The 14062-nt window shown below is 47.6% G+C and overlaps 5 protein-coding genes across 7 annotated transcripts; 3 read left to right on the forward strand and 2 right to left on the reverse strand.

The window, feature by feature from the left end:
- The first annotated feature begins 188 nt into the window (after positions 1-188).
- Positions 189-2119, forward strand: LOC108037504 (membrane-associated tyrosine- and threonine-specific cdc2-inhibitory kinase). Its single transcript, XM_017114080.2, has 4 exons — positions 189-1179; positions 1244-1389; positions 1446-1810; positions 1867-2119. The coding sequence occupies exons 1-4, from the start codon at positions 231-233 to the stop codon at positions 2009-2011; spliced, it is 1605 nt and encodes a 534-aa protein (XP_016969569.1). The 5' UTR covers positions 189-230; the 3' UTR covers positions 2012-2119.
- A 523-nt stretch (positions 2120-2642) lies between these two features.
- On the forward strand, positions 2643-3642 carry LOC108037493 (nucleolar protein 12). The gene is made up of 2 exons (XM_017114067.2): positions 2643-2762; positions 2823-3642. Exons 1-2 carry the CDS (start codon positions 2701-2703, stop codon positions 3550-3552), a joined length of 792 nt encoding a protein of 263 aa, XP_016969556.1. The 5' UTR covers positions 2643-2700; the 3' UTR covers positions 3553-3642.
- On the reverse strand, positions 3568-10672 carry LOC108037491 (ubiquitin carboxyl-terminal hydrolase 36). Of its 3 annotated transcripts, none has more exons than XM_017114065.2 (4): positions 9898-10671; positions 7533-8284; positions 5848-7476; positions 3568-4775 (listed from the first exon to the last, which is right to left on the reverse strand). In XM_017114065.2, exons 1-4 carry the CDS (start codon positions 10217-10219, stop codon positions 4380-4382), a joined length of 3099 nt encoding a protein of 1032 aa, XP_016969554.2. In that variant the 5' UTR covers positions 10220-10671; the 3' UTR covers positions 3568-4379. The 3 variants fall into 3 exon arrangements, with proteins under 3 accessions (XP_016969554.2, XP_016969555.2, XP_044313674.1); XM_017114066.2 differs by lacking the exon at positions 9898-10671 and adding an exon at positions 9049-9097; XM_044457739.1 differs by lacking the exon at positions 3568-4775 and adding an exon at positions 5113-5503 and having other exon boundaries at positions 9898-10672.
- A 426-nt stretch (positions 10673-11098) lies between these two features.
- LOC108037498 (bifunctional coenzyme A synthase) lies at positions 11099-12931 on the forward strand. The gene is made up of 2 exons (XM_017114075.2): positions 11099-11744; positions 11804-12931. The coding sequence occupies exons 1-2, from the start codon at positions 11183-11185 to the stop codon at positions 12787-12789; spliced, it is 1548 nt and encodes a 515-aa protein (XP_016969564.2). The 5' UTR covers positions 11099-11182; the 3' UTR covers positions 12790-12931.
- LOC108037499 (thioredoxin-like protein 1) lies at positions 12820-14023 on the reverse strand. The gene is made up of 3 exons (XM_017114076.2): positions 13560-14023; positions 13220-13503; positions 12820-13160 (listed from the first exon to the last, which is right to left on the reverse strand). Exons 1-3 carry the CDS (start codon positions 13923-13925, stop codon positions 12944-12946), a joined length of 867 nt encoding a protein of 288 aa, XP_016969565.1. The 5' UTR covers positions 13926-14023; the 3' UTR covers positions 12820-12943.
- Positions 14024-14062: the final 39 nt, after the last annotated feature.

Consider the following 14062-nt stretch of genomic DNA (forward strand, 5'->3'; position numbering starts at 1 on the left):
TTAACGGAATGTGAATTTACTATCAAATAAAAGCGCATTTATAATGTATTAAAAACCGCAAACCCAATGGCAAAGTGTACTTCATTTATGTGATAACCAAATTTAAAAAAATCTAGTTTAATAATGGCTTGCCGGCATCTTATTGTCCAAAGCGAGTCAAGATTTCCCCCCATTGTCGATATGGTCACACTGCGCCACACTCATTAAAAGACACCCAAATTGAAAATAAAATGGAAAAGCATCGCTTACCTCTTCCGGAACTGCACGACGATAAACACAGACACAAACAGTGCAACGGCGATAACAGCAACCGCTTCCGTCCACCGAAATACAAGACGCGCGGCTATGTCGCGGTGGACAACAACAATCTGAACCGGAGCCAATCGCTGGGCTCCTGCAGCGCCAACAGTTCGCAGGTAGCCCACGCCATCTCCTTCCGGGGATTGGAGTGCCCGGACGCGAGTACTCTGCCACTTTCTCCAGTGCCTCTAGAACGGAGCGAAAGGAACAGCCACTTTGAGCAGTGCTTCGAGCGGCTAGCAAAACTGGGCGAGGGATCCTTCGGCGAGGTGTTCAAGGTGCGAGATCGTTCTGATGGTCGGTTCTACGCCGTTAAGATCTCAAAGCAGCTGTTCCGTGGCGAACAGTACCGTGCCGAGCGACTAGAGGAGGTCCGGCGGTACGAAGAGTTCTCCGGCCACGAGAACTGTATTCGATTCATCCGCGCCTGGGAGCAATATGACCGGCTGTACATGCAAATGGAACTGTGTCGCGAAAGCCTAGAGCAGTACTTGCTGAGGTGCCAAAGGATTCCCGAGGAGCGCATCTGGCACATCCTGCTGGATCTGCTAAGGGGCCTGAAATCACTACACGACCGAAATCTCATCCATCTGGACATTAAGCTGGATAATGTGCTAATCGGCGAGGATGACGAGACATGTAAGCTGGCGGACTTTGGCTTGGTCATCGATGTGGACAGGGCCAATAGCCATCATGCCACAGAGGGCGATTCCAGGTACATGGCCCCGGAGATTCTGCAGGGTCACTTCTCCAAGGCAGCGGATATCTTCAGCCTGGGCATCGCCATGCTGGAGCTGGCATGCTACATGGATCTGCCCTCGAATGGGCCACTATGGCATGAACTTAGGAACGGCATCCTGCCCGAGGAGTTCATAAACAGTGAGTTCCAAAGGAGTTAATATTTGGGTGGACAGTTAATAAATATTTTTTTCTCTCACCGCAGAAATATCCCTGGAGCTGCAGTCGGTGATAAAGTCCATGATGATGCCCGATCCCGCCCGGAGACCAACAGCAGATCAACTTCTCTCACATCCCAAGCTGCAGCACCTGCAACAGAAGCGCAAGTCGCTGATGAACCTCAGTATGCTGGTAATGGCAATATAGTACTTCCTTACGACTCAGTGTAATTCTTTAAACATTTTCAGTCACGGAGCTTTCGGCGATCTCGTCGCGCCGTCTGGGGAAGAATGTGCAATTGGAAAACGTCAGCCTTCCGTTATCTGCTATATTTCCTGGAGGTCCTGCATTTATGTAAGCCCATCGGCCCCTCGCAGCCCAGCATCAACCTAGATCCTAACTCGCCTTCGTCAAAAGAAGTGCCTCTGGTGCCTAGGGTGGAGTTCCAGCTGGTAGGATCAACGCCCATTGCCAATCGTGACTGTTACGCCTCCGATTTTCCATTTGGCGAAGATCCACTGGAGCTGTCTCATCAGGGTTCCCCCAACGTAATAAATTCCACGCCACTAAACACTAATCAAGGAAAATCTCGCATGGAATTGCTTGGAAAGAAGTAAGTATCCTTATTCTCTTCACCTTAGATTAGCTTATAACCTATAACCCTTTCAGTCTGGACTCCTTTGGCAGGTATCCAAAGATGCCTGATTTCGAAAGTCTGAACAGTCCCTGCTCCGCCCTGTCTTCCCCAAAGGTACTCGACACCTCCTCTTTCCGCCGCAAAAAGCTGTTCGTTATGGAATTTGACGACGAGTGAATACGAAGGCACCGAGAAATTGAAACCCAATGAATTTATCATACAAATAATATACATATATCAGTTACGTAACAAATACCAGATACATATGGCAACCGAATATATCGTTAAATATATTTAGCTTAGTTCTAGACTGTAGAGTTGTACGAAGTTCCCTAGATTTAGTCTTACAATTGTGTAATGTTAATGCTTCTTTAGAAGAACTTGTTGAACTTGAACATTTAATCATGTGATATATATACGAAAAGCGATTTGAAAAGTTTAAAAAATAAAAACTAGTAATTGAAATTGCATTATGGAGTGTTTCGATTTGAGAGGGGGTTTAAATCCTTGCAGTTATGAAAGATAAATATAATGTTAAATGACTGGATTTCTTGAGCTGATAGACTTTTAATATAAAGTCTCTGCAGATTCTCTTTACAAGTTAAATCTTTAAAAATTCAATTTAAAAATACTTCCTTCTTCAGCCCCAAAAAAAACCCTTGCTTAATAAAAATGTGAACCAAGAATTGTTGTATTAGTGAACCATAATAATGATCATTAAACTTAAAAAAAGTACTTTCAAAATGGCTAGAAATATAAAAAATGGCTAGAGCAATAGTCATCCCTTTGTTAAAAACGAACGTTTTACAACACTGGCGCCACACGCACATGTTTAAAACGTAAACAAAATAGCAAAATTTAACAAAATGACTAGAAAAAGGGCTCCCAAAAAGAAAACAGAGGTGGTTTTTGACGACAAGAAACGCATGTGAGTAAAGAACAATAAATATTCCAAATGCTCTACTAATTTCCAACTCAAATCGCGCAGAGAGTTTCTAAGTGGCTTTCGGAAGCGAAAAAACGAACGCCGATCGCGGGCTAAGGCTGAACTGGAAAGAAACCTCAAAAACGAACGTAAACGAATTCGCCAGGAGGTCAAAGATGGCTTTAACCATTTAAAGAAGACCTTCGAGCCACTGCGGGAGCTCACCGAGGAAGACAAGGCTGAGGAACAGCAGGAAGAAACATACGAGGACGACGAGGTGCAGGTTAAGATCGTTGAGCTGACTACCAATGATCTGGCTGCCAAGAGGAATATGTTGGGGGCCAACACGGCAGAGGAAAGCGAACCGGAGGAGCAAGATGCTCAGAGCGAGGAGGATGAGGCCGACCAGCCCAACAGAATACCCGGCATGGACTATGATCCCAACGCCCGCAAACGCAAATCCAAGTCAGAGGATGAGGAGCAGCCAAAGGTGAAGAAAGCAAACACCACATCCACATCCCAGCCAGACATCAAGAGCAAAAAGGATCTCGACCGCTTAATGAAGACAAAAACCCTGAAGAAGATGCACCAGAGCAAATTGTACAAGCAGAAGGAGCGCATGGACAAGAAAAACAACCAGAAAAAGGCCAAACGGGATCGGAACAACACCATAAAGAGCGTTCCAAAGCACCAGCGCAAGCAGCTCAAGTTTGGAAAGGGCCAACAATCGAAATACCGAAAGGGCCGCATGGTGAACAAGAAGGAACTGAGGCGCAAGCGCAACGCCGACTAAGTTTATCGTTTCGCATAGTTTGTTTTACGGTTTATTTACTATTACTCTAGTTGCTCAAATAAACTGTTTAATTCCTGGCTTGTACAATAATTTTGCTAATACGCCGCTCAACTCTCGTTCATATTCATAGTACATATACATCCATCCAACATGCTTTATTTTTTTTTTTTGGGGTTATTAACATTGGCAATATTGCTACTCGCCGCTGTTCGATTATGCTCTATAAATAAAAGGGGGCCGCTAAAATTACACTCGATTTTCATGGGTCTATATCTATTCTCGGGTTCTATGTACAAATTTTGCTTGCTTGGTTTTTAGTTTAGTCTCTTAAAATATTCGGTTTCTTTATTTCAATAATGCGCAGCTGTTTAGTTCAATAAGTGTTCGCTTTTACGGGGAGTAAATTTTTTTTTCAAAATTATACAATAGAGCGGTATCTTTGTAATTGGCCTTTAGAGCGGCAACCTTACTTTCTTGAGGATGCAATGTTATCGCTCTAATGTATCCAAACGTAATCCTGCCAAACACAATAAATATAAAATGCCAAACATGTTTTCGCATTCTTTTTTTCTTACTTAATCATAGGCTTAGGTTCTAATGGGGTCGTGCGTGGGGCGCAGGGTAAAGGTTCGGGATGATCTGGGGGCAACAGTTACGCTCTAGCTTATAGCTTACAGTCCTACGCCTACTCCTACTTCTAATATGTTCATCAGCAGTTAAAAAACGTTTACAAAACTCATGCGAAATCGAAATCCAATAACAAATGCACACGCTGCAGTCTCATCGACGTCTCCGCCTCCTCCTGACTCTCGTCTGTCCGCATCCAGTTAGGATTGCTGCTGCTGCTGTTGTGCCGTCGGCTGTCGCCGGTTGAAGCCACCGCCGGCGGCCAGGTGACGCTGCAGGGCTCGCTGCTGCTGGAACTTGGCGCTGCCCGGTCCACCGAAGCGGTTGAACTTGAACTTGTTACGCTGCTGGAAGTTCTGGCGAAAATTCTGGTTGTAGAAGCGCGGAAAACCACCTCCTCCGCTGTTCTTGTTCCAGCGCTTCTGGCCCTCGTACTCCTGGAATGGGTTGTAGCCGGGCGTGCTGTTGCTTGCATTGCTGCTAATGTTTCCTTTGGCCGCGCCAGACTTCACCTTGCGCTGCCGCCCACGATCCATCTCGTTCTCCTCATCGTCATCCTGGTCCCGCTGCCGCTGGTCCCGCGCATCCACCAGTAGCTGTAGAAAACAGAATATTTAACAATTAAGATGGAGTTCGGGCCTTGTAAATGGAAAGGCTGACATGCGCTTGGTAATGAAGCTTATGCAGATGAGGTACGGAACGCTCACGAAAAACATTGGGAAGCATATTGTATTCGAAATGGGTGAGTGGCTTACGGTTTACTGTTCACGGTGACAGGTTATCAGGCAAAACGGTAACGGCACGGTTGAATTAATGGCGATTCAGGCGGGGAACTAAAGAAAGATCGTGCCGGCCAGCAGTCAAATCATAAGCTTCATTGCTCGGGGACACGTGTGCGGAGTCATCGGGTGAATTACCTAGGCTCTGGTGCTGTCACTCCCTCCCGCAATGACTTTTGCAACTCTCTATACACTCTTAACGCTTGGCGAACGGGGGCCGCATTGGGGAGTCCGTTCGGTTGGGAACGGAAACCGTCAACGCAATCACAGACTATTCGGGGTAATCGTATTGTTTGTATTGTGTGTGCTTTGTGGGGAAACATAAAGGGTCTCGCCTTTGCCTCCGCTTCTGCCTCCTACCGGCCGTCCTCGAGACGATCCGGGTCGGGTGCGTCAGCGCCTTCATCTGATACTGCTACTGCAATAACGACCACGTTACTGTCACTCCCACTGGCCATGTCGACTGCTGCCGAGCTCTCGACGATATCGCTGCCATCCACACTGCCGTGACCAGCTATCCGTTTCGCACAAACCAACTCAAAAGGCTAAATGAATGGGGGATAATGTGGAAACAAATGCAAATTACAAACAAGTTCGTTTAGTAAATCAAACCAATCCAATCGCATTTCATGCAACAACTAAGCGAACGACATAGATCAAATGGAAAGTAAAGATGTTAGGCCAAAAACCAGTCAAAGAACTAAATTTAAGCTTAAGATGCAAGCAGTTGCGATCGGAATAAGAACGCGACTTGAAGTTAAACTTTTAACAATTTAAAATCAAAAGGTATTTAATCTTATTAAAACCGCAACTTTGCCCTTGAAAAAACTCCTTGAGAGAGATTAAATGCTGATGAAGCGCTATGTTTAATAATGCTCCCCGAACTCACCTCCTTTTCAAGCTCCGCTGGCTTGCCGTTCCAACTGAGCACCGAGGAGCCGTATCCACGATGCGATTGTTTCAGAAGCTCGTTAATGGTGCTTCCATTCGAGGTGGCCTCGCTCTGGTAACCATTGCCGACCCTAGGCTGCTGGTGCGACTTGACCGCGCTGCCGTTCAGCAACTTTTGGCGCTTGGCGCCAGGCGTTGTGGGCGAGTCCGTGGATGATTTGCTACTGGCGAAGGGATTGCGATGGATCTTAGTGGGCGTCTGGACTTTGGCTACCGGCGTTTCCTCCACTTCATCATCGTCATCGTCTTCTGCATCAACTTCATCGTTTCGGGTAACTTTCCAGATGCCCGTCTTCGATTTGATGACCGCAGGCGAGGGTGGCGTCTTGGGCGAGGGTGGAGCTCTGCTGTGAGACTGCGATTGCTTCTGTGGGTGCCAGCCATTGGTCAGCTGGATACTCGGCTCCTCCTCATCGTCTTCGTCCTCACTATCCGCCGACTTTTTCAGGCTCTTAAAAATCTCGTCTATGGCATCAGTCTTTTGTTTGCTGTTGTTAACGTGAACCGATGACGAGGCCGACCCGTTCGCGAGAGAGCCATTGGTCTTGCTGTGTCCATTAACCTGCCCAGAGTCCTGGTCTGACTCGCTTGAATCGTCTCCACTTCGACGCTTGCGGGGATCAGGCAGTGGCGCCTCCTCCTCTTCGGAGGCGGATTCGTAGGGCACTAAGCTTTTCAGTGGGGTTTTGACGTGAGTCTTAACTTGGACCTTTACCGGCGATTTTGGCTTCTCTGTGTGGTCCTCCGTCATCTTGGGCATGCTCGGCAGCTGGGCTGTCGTGGGCCTGGGCTTCATTTCATCGTCGCTGTCTTCATCATCCGAGGAAATTGGCAGATATTGTTGCTGGTTTATTGATTTGTGGTTGTTGCTGCTGGTGGAGGAACTTTTGTTACCATTTGCAGTGGGAGCTGGAGTAGCTTCGCCTTTAGCGTGTGCGCCAACCAGTGAAGGCTTCGCAGAGTCCTGAAACTTTCCGGTCCCCAGTTGGAGACCGTTCTGCTGATGTTGCTGATGGTGCTGCTTAAACTGGATGGCGGTTTTCTGGGCACTGCCATTGCTATAGCCATTGATACCGCCGGGCGGAAGCTGGGGACCAATGAAACGGGTAGGCGATGGCGAAGACACAGTCGTAGCCGGCACTGGCAGCGTACTGTGACCGTTGGTATGACGCACTCCATTAGGCCTGGTTGCCGCAGGACTGGCAGCCTGTGAGAGGTCCAATTCGTAGAACATGATGTAGGCATTTGTGTTGCAGACACTCTGCATGGAGATGGGCCGCACATAGCTGTCATCGAAGTTGTAGTAGCTACCCGACTCCGTGGAACCAATGGCAGTATAGTGTCCGCAGTGCTGAGACACTCCCAAATGCGTGACCATTGACACCAGGCGGTAGGTAAGCGGCTGCGCTTGAGCCGCGGGCGAACGAGCAGCGTATTTGCTCAAATCTATGCGTGGCTTGAAGGAGATCTGCTTGGTCAGTTTGTTGCCGATCATGGAGAAGCGCTTCAACTGGATGCACAGCGTGATTGGGGCCCGTTCTAAGGAGAATTGCTTAGTCGCAGAAACCTGAAATAAATAGGTTTAGAAATACAATCTATAGAATGAGGGCAAGACAATCCTACCTTCTTCTTGCAGCCTTCGCATTTGTAGCCCATATCCTCTAACCGCTCCCGCGAGAAGTGACCATCAAAGGCCTCCTCCAGCGAGTCTGCCTTGCGGATGTCGAGCAACAAATCCTGGAAGTGCTGGAACGTGATAGACACGTGGCTGCAGCTTAGACAGCGCACCTCACTGCGCAAGTAGCCACCGAATATCTGTCCCAGAGGCGTAGTCTCTTTCACTAGCTGGTCCAGCTCCTTGTAGTTGCGGAAACGCATCAGAAAGGCCCGCTCCATGGCCTCGACCAGGAAACGGAGGAACTCGTGCGCATCCTCCTGCCGACCGACGACCATGTGCTTGCAAATCTGCTTCAGCTTTGAGTAGACGAGGAAAGGCCTGACGGCCGATTGATTGCTCTGGGTGGCCAGCAGGGTTTTGGCCATAGCGCATACTATACAACAGCCACCGGACTCGGCGACATTGCAATTGTCGAGGTGAGCCTGCTCCGAAACGAGCCAGTTGGCTAGAGCGGGGATGTGAAGGAGCGCTTGGAGCGTCGAGTTGAGGTAGCAAGTGTTGCCCACGTTGATCATGCCTGTGCCCACTTGCCATTTGCGCTCAGACTGCTTCCAGCCGATGCGGATGTTCTCCCGCGGGTACAGGACCCTTTTCGGTTTGGGCAGCTCATTGGGACTGTTAGAGGGATTTGGATGATGGTTGTTGTGATGCGACTGATTGCTGGGGTGCTCCAACTGTTTGCGACTGCCATTATTGTCTGTAAAGGAAAAGAGGTGGGTAGCCAGTTTGAGCACGTGCCATAGGAGGAGGAAGCAGGGCAACAAGAAATGTTTGTAGAGCAGCCACAAGGCGAACCCGTCCACCATTATCACAGTCATAATGCATCGAGTGTCCAGTCAGATCTCAAGAATTATTCACTCGCTCACTGCCTGTGTGCCGTGCTACTAAAATAAAAATAAAACGAGCTGCGCTCGCTGTGGAAACTGCTGACACACACTCGCACACACTCCTACCTGTGCGTAGTGTTGGAAAGGGTACAAGTGCTTTGTGCCCAGACAATGTACAAGTTTGTACATTAGATACCGAGGGTAAAAGATTCACAACTGTATACATATTTTCAGAAAAAATCTCGTAAAGCAGAATTAGCTTTCAAAAAAATTAAAGAACTTGATTTTGAAAGAAAAGAATATATGTATGCACTATTTTTTTAAAACTTTTTTGGTAGTTTCATTCGAGCTTTTTAGGAAACTATTTTGTGTTTTTGTCATGCACAGCATTTTTTCGTGGTATATTTAAAAAGTACCTAAAACTGTTTCCTAGGTACGTTCCTAGGCAGTAACATTTTATTGTTACCAAACACTGTCCGTATATTTGATAACAGCGAGCGTGTGAGCGGGATGACGATTGGCAGAAGAAGAACATTTATTTATGCTGATAACAGCAGGCGAGTGAAAGGGATGGCGAGTTCCAGGCCAGACACTGCGTGTGCTCCGAACATATAGTAGTCCTATTCTAACTTACGGGGGTTAAGGCAGCACAGTGTTGCCAACTGCATTTTTGGCGCGACCTAACAGTGGTCGTTGTAGGCCCTCTGCTCCCCTTTTTTTTTTGCTTTGTAGCTGTGTTTAAGGCATTGACCAGGCCAAAAAAACTTCTTGTTAGAGAGTCTTGGCTTTGTGTCCACTTCCTGATCCGTGTGAATCACTTTTGCGCTCGCCTTTGTTTGCGCTCTTTTTATTTTATCTCACACAAGCAGATTGCGACGCATTTACCGCATATAAAAAAAAAACAAAGCCAATAAAAGTACCGCTGGCGCTGGCCATGTGTGTGGGGAAAAGAGATGGAACTAGCGAGGGGAGCCCTCGTGCTTTTGCCTTTTTTTATTTGCCTGCCGCTGAAAAGGCAGCACGTTTTTTTCCGCCACAACTTCTGTGAATCAGAAGTTCTGGGAGTTTTGTTGTTTCCTTTCCAGCTTACTCTTTGCGACGTTGTACTTGTTTTGCTTTTTCCGCGTATTTCTTTGCATTCTGTTTACACGTACGCCATCACACAACACGCACACACAAGCGCCAAAAAAGTACAGGTATGATGTTCTGCCGACGCCGACTGCGCTGCCGGTAGATTGCAAGCAGAACCCAAAAAAAAATGTTAGCGGAAAAACAACACACGTGATATGTGGAGGGATATTCTCAAAAGATCTGGCAAAAACAAATGGGAGGATATATACATATATACCTCACATATACATAAATATGTATAGCACATGGAAGATTGCGCAAATTGCCATACAAAGAGAAACACAGACGAAGGCGGAGACGAAGAAAAGCCACTTCTGCAGCAACTCTTGGTTTTTTTTTTTGCTTTACTCACCATGTCCATTTGCGCCCACAACTTTGCCTGTGTTGTTTTTGCCACCAAAACCATTAATGGCGCCTGGATTTCCAGGCTTGATGACAATGTATTTAGACTTAAGGTTCTCCAGCACCGACTCGTGGAAGTTGGGCACCTCCTCATACTCGATTTTGGCCATTAGGATGCGCTTGGCATTGGCCACGATGTGGTTTTGAAGGTTGCCGGCGGAATCCTCGCCGGTTTTGGCCTGGTCGCTCGAAGAGGACGACGCGCCAAGGGATTCTCGCAGGGCGGCGTTAACGACATTCGCCGTTTCGCACACGGCCATCGAAATGGGCATCCTGCTGGGGATTTGTGGTGGAATTTTGTGTAGGTGGGGTGGACCAGTGGACCACTACGACATCCGCCCAGTTAGCTAATGTGCATCGAAGATCCTGCAGAAGATCCTTCTCTTCCCAATCCTCTCCCCTTTCTCACTTTGCTCACTCCTCTCTTCCTCTCTCTGCTTCTTGCTTCACACACTGACTGCGACACCGACACACGCACACCAACGCACTCGGGCACACTATTTTTCTGACTCTGTTAGGTCCGCGCTGCGATTTATTTTGTTGGCAAACTGAGCAATACTTTTGGGGACCAGGCATTTGCAAATCGTTCTGGTTCAGTTTTGAACGCGGCACATTTTAATACGCAAAGTCTGCTTTCGAAAATAATGACGATTCCTTCCCTCGTGTTTCTTCCGACTGCGGATTCTCTTTTCGCACCATATTCGTATTTTGGGGATGCCAACTCGCAGCAAATGGTCAAGTGACGCGCTAAGCAATGCGGCGTAGCGAAGTGTCCTAACGCGTTTTATGAAAAATACTATGGCTAATAAAATATATTTAATCCAAATTTTACAAGTTTAAATTTCGGTTAATTATTTTAAGACGCATAATATTGTAATTAAATTGCTTAATTAGGGTTTAATGTACTATTTTACTTACTATTTAAGTAGCTATTGTGCACTTTTTTGAAATATATTAATAATTAGGTTTTCAACTACTACACATTTTTATTTCTAGCAATATGCGAAATTCTTATTTAATAGGTATATTAATAAGATTGTAAAAATCTGACGACATTTTTATTTACCTTAGTTGAATAAATAGAGATAATATGTACAAAAAATCTTATTTCAATTTCATCAGTATATTTAAGCCTAATCAGAAGATCATTTAAAAAACCTGGTAACCCTACGTTACGATGTTGATGCAACTGTTGAACTAAACACAATTAAATTAACACCAATCTATAGAGAAGCATGGCCTCCTCTACTGGTCTTCTGGTCGTGTCCAACATCAAGCACTTGGGAAAATCCCTGCGTGCCATTGAGAAGTACGTCAATTCCCTGTACATCCACTTAAATGTAACGGGGTCAACGTCCACGGCGTCACCAAATTTACCGCCTCCTCCGGTTTGGGGTCGTCTAATTTCCCAGCTCTATGCGAACAGCAGCAGTTATGTGGGTAACCAGTTGGACCTGCGGGTCCTTGTCTCGCCTCTTCGGCCAGGCGGAAGTGGATCCTTAAAGTTGCGGCAGCCCGTAGACCTGATATTTTCGGATGCACATCATCCGGAACTATGTGACCGGTTGCGGGCGGATCTTAACATCAGCAAGCCCACCATCTTCCTTGAGGATACGGCCATCTCAGATTTAAGTGCCCAACAGGACGCCTCGCAGGCTCCGAAGATGTATCCCTCGGTTGTCCTTGGCGGAACCTTCGACCGCATCCATTTGGGCCACAAGATATTCCTCACCCAGGCGGTTCTGCGTACATGCAAACGTCTGGTGGTGGGCGTGACGACCTCCACCATGACGAAGGGTAAGCACTGCATGATTTGGCAAAAAGATTCTTATCTAAATGGGCTTTGCTATCTGCAGGCAAGACTTTGCCGGACTTGATTCTGCCCGTGGAGGAGCGTATTGCCCGCCTAAGAGATTTTCTCATGGACATAGATAGCTCACTGCAGTACGAAATTGTGCCGATCGACGATCCCTTCGGACCTACGCAAGTGGATCCCGATCTGGACATGATCGTGGTCAGTGCGGAGACGCTGCGAGGTGGTCAAAAGGTCAATGAGATACGGTCATCTAAGCAGCTGCGGGAGCTGGAAATCTTTGTGATCGATATTGTGGAGAGCAACGTGCATGATGGCATCCACGAGACAAAGGTTAGCTCGAGTAACACAAGGATTGATCTGCTGGGTACTCGCTGGCGAAGACCGGATCAGCGCCCACAGCTTCCGACGCGTCCTCACATCATTGGATTAACAGGTGGCATCGCCTCCGGCAAGAGCAAGATGGCCGAGAGATTGGGCGCAATGGGCGCCCATGTCATCGATTGCGATAAGGTAGCCCACGATGTGTATGAACCGGGTCAGGTGTGCTACGAACGGATTGTGCAGCATTTTGGACAGGGCATTGTTGCCGCAGACGGCCGCATCGATCGCTCGAAACTGGGGCCCGTGGTATTTGCCGATCCCAAGCAGCTGCAGGCCCTCAACGCGATCGTCTGGCCGGAACTCATCGCAGAGGTCAACAAACGGCTAGATATACTACGTTCCCAAGCCGATACGCCTCGTGTGGTGGTCCTGGAGGCTGCGATACTCCTTCGAGCGGGCTGGGAGTCCAGTTGCCATGAGGTGTGGTCCATGATTGTGCCCCCCGATGAGGCTGTTCGCCGAATAATAGACCGCAACAACCTCAGTGAGGAAGAGGCCAGGAAGCGGCTGGCCAGTCAGGTGCCCAACACGGAGATAGTAGCCAAGTCTCACGTGCTTTTCAGCTCTCAGTGGGATCACGACTTTACCCAGAAACAGGCGGAGCGGGCCTGGCAAATGCTCACCAAAGAACTGGACTCGCATTAGAGCAGCCTATAACACCAATTGATATTCATATTACCTGGTAACGATTGTTGAACCTTTTTTGTATGATTCTTTATGCCTTTGTTGTACATTGCTTAGTTGTAAGTCGAAAGTTAAAGAGAAATGCCGGGATGTCAATGGGAAATCGATTAATTTTTCAACGGTGGCTCTCGCCCTTCTTGCCGACGACCCTCTTAAAGTCGTTCATCTTGGTGGTCATGATGGGGGAGCCAATGAAGCCGATGTAGTCGATCTGCGTCACATCGCCACCCGACTGATTGTTCTTCACGAAAATCTGGATGTTCTGCACGTTCTGGAACTTGACGTAGCGTAGATTGACGGGCAAGCCGTTCTCCAGTTCCTTCTCAGCCAGGCTGCAAATTGTTTAAACCAATAAGTATAGGAAATGGGGATTGGGTAAGTTAAAGCCCACCTCAAATCCTGCACGCTGGTCATGGACTCGGCCATATCAAAGTCAATTGTGCGTGGCTGGTTGATGAACAGCTTGACATCCTTGGGACCCAATTGTGAAGGCGCCTTGAACTTCAACGAATGGATCTTGACGGCCTGATTGAAGGTAATGGACAGGATGAGCTGCTCGTCGCAGTCGGACTGCAGGTAGCCACCGGCGGAGGCCAAGGCGTGCTTTAGGTTATGGTCATCGGCTTCGTTGAGGCACTCGCATTCCTGCTTCGATATGAAAGTGTTTAGCTCCATCTGAATGATGAAAAAAGGATTAGTTTTTGGAGGTCTGAAAAACTGGAATAACCTACTAATCCCTGGCCGTAGTCCTCGCCAGCATCCTCGCCGACATCGGTACCGATGTGCTCTTGGATCTTGGCTTCCAGTCCATTCACGTCCGCCCCCTGAATGCGATCGATTTTGGTCCTGTTCCTGTAAAAGATGAAAGTGGGCATGGCTGAAACGCCTTGGCCGGCAGCCGTATCCTGGCACTTGTCTACGTCCACCTTCAGGAAGATCGCTTTGGGGTACTTGTTCGGAAACATCTCGAAGATGGGAGCAATCCGCTGGCAGGGACCGCACCAAGTGGCCGTAAAATCCACCACCACTAGGCGAACGCCTGCCTGTGCCAATTCCGCCCGGAAGTGGGACTCGTCGTTGATCACACGCACGGACATGGCGACAATTAGAAAATATTATTGGCTCTAAATGCGAATTTCCAAAGCGACGACAAACAAAAAGATGACTGGCATCTAATATTAGTGTGGCCGGAGAAAAATATTAAAATACTCTATTTTCAATTTTTATACTATTA

Source organism: Drosophila rhopaloa, unplaced genomic scaffold, assembly GCF_018152115.1.
Source record: "Drosophila rhopaloa isolate 14029-0021.01 unplaced genomic scaffold, ASM1815211v1 contig_163, whole genome shotgun sequence".
NCBI classification, from domain to species: Eukaryota; Metazoa; Arthropoda; class Insecta; order Diptera; family Drosophilidae; genus Drosophila; species Drosophila rhopaloa.

Excerpts from the sequence above, each read along its gene's own strand:
- LOC108037498 (XM_017114075.2), top strand. The coding sequence starts at position 11,183 with ATGGCCTCCTCTACTGGTCTTCTGGTCGTGTCCAACATCAAGCACTTG. Across the intron at positions 11,745-11,803 it reads GACCTCCACCATGACGAAGG|GCAAGACTTTGCCGGACTTG; the intron begins GTAAGCACTGCA and ends TGCTATCTGCAG.
- LOC108037491 (XM_017114065.2), bottom strand. The coding sequence starts at position 10,219 with ATGCCCATTTCGATGGCCGTGTGCGAAACGGCGAATGTCGTTAACGCC. Across the intron at positions 8,285-9,897 it reads TGTGGGCGCAAATGGACATG|ACAATAATGGCAGTCGCAAA; the intron begins GTGAGTAAAGCA and ends TTTCCTTTACAG. Across the intron at positions 7,477-7,532 it reads GCGAAGGCTGCAAGAAGAAG|GTTTCTGCGACTAAGCAATT; the intron begins GTAGGATTGTCT and ends TATTTATTTCAG.
- LOC108037504 (XM_017114080.2), top strand. The coding sequence starts at position 231 with ATGGAAAAGCATCGCTTACCTCTTCCGGAACTGCACGACGATAAACAC. Across the intron at positions 1,390-1,445 it reads TGATGAACCTCAGTATGCTG|TCACGGAGCTTTCGGCGATC; the intron begins GTAATGGCAATA and ends AAACATTTTCAG. Across the intron at positions 1,811-1,866 it reads ATGGAATTGCTTGGAAAGAA|TCTGGACTCCTTTGGCAGGT; the intron begins GTAAGTATCCTT and ends TAACCCTTTCAG.
- LOC108037499 (XM_017114076.2), bottom strand. The coding sequence starts at position 13,925 with ATGTCCGTGCGTGTGATCAACGACGAGTCCCACTTCCGGGCGGAATTG. Across the intron at positions 13,504-13,559 it reads AGGACTACGGCCAGGGATTA|ATGGAGCTAAACACTTTCAT; the intron begins GTAGGTTATTCC and ends TTCATCATTCAG. Across the intron at positions 13,161-13,219 it reads ACCAGCGTGCAGGATTTGAG|CCTGGCTGAGAAGGAACTGG; the intron begins GTGGGCTTTAAC and ends AACAATTTGCAG.
- LOC108037493 (XM_017114067.2), top strand. The coding sequence starts at position 2,701 with ATGACTAGAAAAAGGGCTCCCAAAAAGAAAACAGAGGTGGTTTTTGAC. Across the intron at positions 2,763-2,822 it reads TTTGACGACAAGAAACGCAT|AGAGTTTCTAAGTGGCTTTC; the intron begins GTGAGTAAAGAA and ends CAAATCGCGCAG.